We start from the raw sequence: 3192 nt of genomic DNA, 5'->3' as shown, positions 1-3192 counted from the left end.
CCTCCCGCCCGAGGCGCGGCTGCTCGCGGACACGCTTGAAATGCAGCGTTATTTCTCAAAATAAACGCGGAATGGCGTCAAAGCGCGCCCCGCGACCGGCGCCGTGCGGCGGTGGTTCCTGCCCTTCGTGCCTGGGGTCGATGTGAGAGAACTTCAGTTGCTCCCCCCCACAATAACGGCTGAAATGCTAGCAACGGTAATTTGAAATTTGAGAGTTACTGTTACAAGCTGACATTCTTTTTACATGACTACCCAGCAGCGTTTTGCAGTGCAGGGTAATTTGTTCGTGGGTGTTTTTATCTGCAAATGAGTAAATAAATTATTATCTTTGGCTTTTTTGATCTGAACACCTAACACAGCAGCACTGTTTGCAGCTTTATCAATAATAAGATATGCATGATAGGCTGCCTTTTTCTTCCTCTTACCCCCCCCCTTTTTTTTTGCTGTTGAAAATATTAACTGCGGAAGAATGAAACTTTAAAGATTGTGAAAGGGTGTATTTTTATTCTCCAGTGCCTCTTGGGATCATGCCCAAATTTATTTCTACATATGTTTTAGTTACTTTCCAAACTGTAGTACTATAAAGCATTACAGTTCTCAAATCTAGCTTTATTTTTTTCCTTCCAAAATAGAAAGCACTTTTCGCTTCCTGTGCCTAGCGCAATGAAAATCCTGTCCCGTTAGAAACCTCTAATATTCATCTACAGTTCACCCTTAAAAAAACCCAAAACCTCTTCTGTATTCTTTCCTCTAATTTATCTTAACTTTCTTTTCTTTTCTCCTAGTTCTCCTTTGAATTTTCTACCATCTGTAGCAATGTGTACATAGTGATTCATCTTTAGAGAATAGAAAAGGCATCACCTATAGCTATAGATATCTTCCTTGGCAATGGGGAAACCTGTGTGAGAGGAATGGGAGTGAAAACAGGTAAAACCCTGTTCTTGTTACTCATGTAAGTAGTTCCATTAATTTGATGGGATTACTTGTTTGAGTAGAGCAAATGGGATTGAACCTTGTTGGTTATATTAAATGAACCCAGATAGCCTGGTAATTGAATATACTGGAGACTGGATTTCTATCTTTTATTGACGTTCTCTTTTAGTTCTGAAGAAATAAAATATTTGAATACTTTCCGTATTTGTTGAAAATGGATGGTTGTCTCCTTAAGCTGCATGATGGAATACCGATCATAACACACAGCAGGGTTTTGTACACCCCTCAATCCCCCTTTTTTTTCTCCCCTCAATCTGCTGTTTTGGAATTGCTTTTTGAAGTTACTAATCAGCTAGGAGACTACACCTGTCAAGGGAGCAGGGCTTGCTTATCTGCATTGAAGAACTTGTACAGAATGTGCCTGATGGCACAGGGAGCTGAGGGTCTCTGACATGGTGGTTTCCGCAGGAGCTGACGGTGTCCACGGGTTGTAGCAAGTGCTCAGCACCTGGCCGGACTGGCTCCAAACAGAGCCCTTTTAGAAACACAGCATTAATGTTTTTCTTATGCAGCCCCATTCCTAATGCTGCTTTGTTATTCTAGGTTACCGTCCTATTCCAACAGAACCTTACCTGGGAGGGAATTCACACTTGCCACCTCCTGTAAGTGACAGAATGAGAAAGAGACGGGCTTTTGCTGATAAAGAGTTGGAGAACATTATGCTAGAGAGAGAGTATAAAGAGAGGGAGATGATGGAAGCTACACAAGCTGCTGCCCTTTTCCTCCCTAACCGCATGGTGCATGGAGCTGAATACAACTCCTATAAAACAGCCTTCAACACTACTCAAGTTGATACTCCAAACAAGGAGTTTTGCAATTTTTTACCAACCTGCCTTGATCTAACCATGCAGTATTCAGGATCTAGCAACATGGAACTGATTTCTTCAAATGTCAGTGTAGCTACTACCTACAGGCAGTATCCCCTGCCTTCTAGGTTCTTAATGTGGCCAAAATGTGGCCCCATTAGCGATGCTCTCCTCTACCAGCAATGCCTGTTAAATGCTACTACTGTTCAAGCTCTCAAACCTGGGGCAGGTTGGGATGCCAAGGTCTCACAAAGTCAGGACTGTCCAAATACTGAGCATGACATCATGTCTCCAAAACTGGAAAATTCACTTGTTCTGACCCACATGCAAGACATTCAGCAGCCATGTAATGAGATGCCGTGCCTTCCTCAGGAAGCTCGTGAAAGGTCAGCTTTCTCTCCTCCAAAAAAGACTTTCTCTCAGATTTCTGATAAGGATTCTCTGGCTCATCAGGAACAGGTATTAAGCAAGATCAGCAAAAGCAGTACCAAACTTCCTTTCAAATACAGTCCGTTTCAGTTGATGTTCCACCAAACGTTTCCTGACAGATCAGGAGCAGAGCTGAGAACATCATTTGTGAAAGAGACTTTCGAAGATGCTTCTAAAAAATACAGAGAGTGTGCCATTAAAGAGAACCAAAAATACAAGTTTACAACAGATAAATGTGCAAAAGACATTTTTGGGGCCAAACAGGTAACAGCAAAACTTTCAACAAACGAGCCACTGTCATTTTCAGTTGAATCCATCCTTAAGTGACGTTCTTCTGCAGTTGCTAATGTCTCTCAGTGAATAAACTATACCTTCAGTGTATAGAGTTTGTGTGCTTTGCCTTCTGAAGAATTGCTACTGCCTGCCTTATCTTTTAAAATATTTTTTAAAAAATAATTTCTGCTGTAAATGGTAATTCTTTCTTTTATCTCAAAATGATGTGCATAAATATGCATGATTTCTCTTCTGAAAAAAATAAAGATATTTAATTTTTTTTTTTTTAAATGGAAACTGCATGTACAGGCTGTAAAATGCTATTTTAAGCAGCACTTCAGACCATTCAATAAAATGAGATTGCTTACAAGCATAGATGTATTCCTGGTCTCTGTTTTGTTGCTAGTATCTCAGAGGTGAGTATGCCCTGTTTTCAGAATATACTTATGCTTTTTTTGTGCTATTATCCATTTAGTTACTAGTTATCTTGGTGGGGTAAGTGGCTTTGAACCTCCAGTAAATAAAAGAAGGGGTAACAAAGGTACACACAGACTAGTGTGAATTTGCAAGACTTTTTTTTAATAATGTAAGCAAGGTTTGGATCAGATTCCAAATGCCTTTCCTATTCTGATATTCTGAGTGGGGAGTGCATGCTAGCATGAACGGCTGGTGTATTCTGCATCTCTCTGTA

General features: G+C 40.6%; 1 protein-coding gene across 1 annotated transcript; it reads left to right on the top strand.

Moving 5' to 3' along the window:
• Positions 1–1532: 1532 nt before the first annotated feature.
• On the top strand, positions 1533–2555 carry DMRT2 (doublesex and mab-3 related transcription factor 2; the record flags this gene model as incomplete). The annotated part of the gene is made up of 1 exon (XM_010015074.1): positions 1533–2555. A coding segment is annotated over one exon (1023 nt), but the record flags the coding sequence as incomplete, so codon positions are not given.
• Positions 2556–3192: the final 637 nt, after the last annotated feature.

Source organism: Nestor notabilis, unplaced genomic scaffold (genome assembly GCF_000696875.1).
Source record: "Nestor notabilis isolate BGI_N333 unplaced genomic scaffold, ASM69687v1 scaffold1450, whole genome shotgun sequence".
NCBI lineage: Eukaryota > Metazoa > Chordata > Aves > Psittaciformes > Psittacidae > Nestor > Nestor notabilis.
Note: the sequence above shows the minus strand (reverse complement) of the source record. Positions and strands in the feature narration are given on the sequence as shown.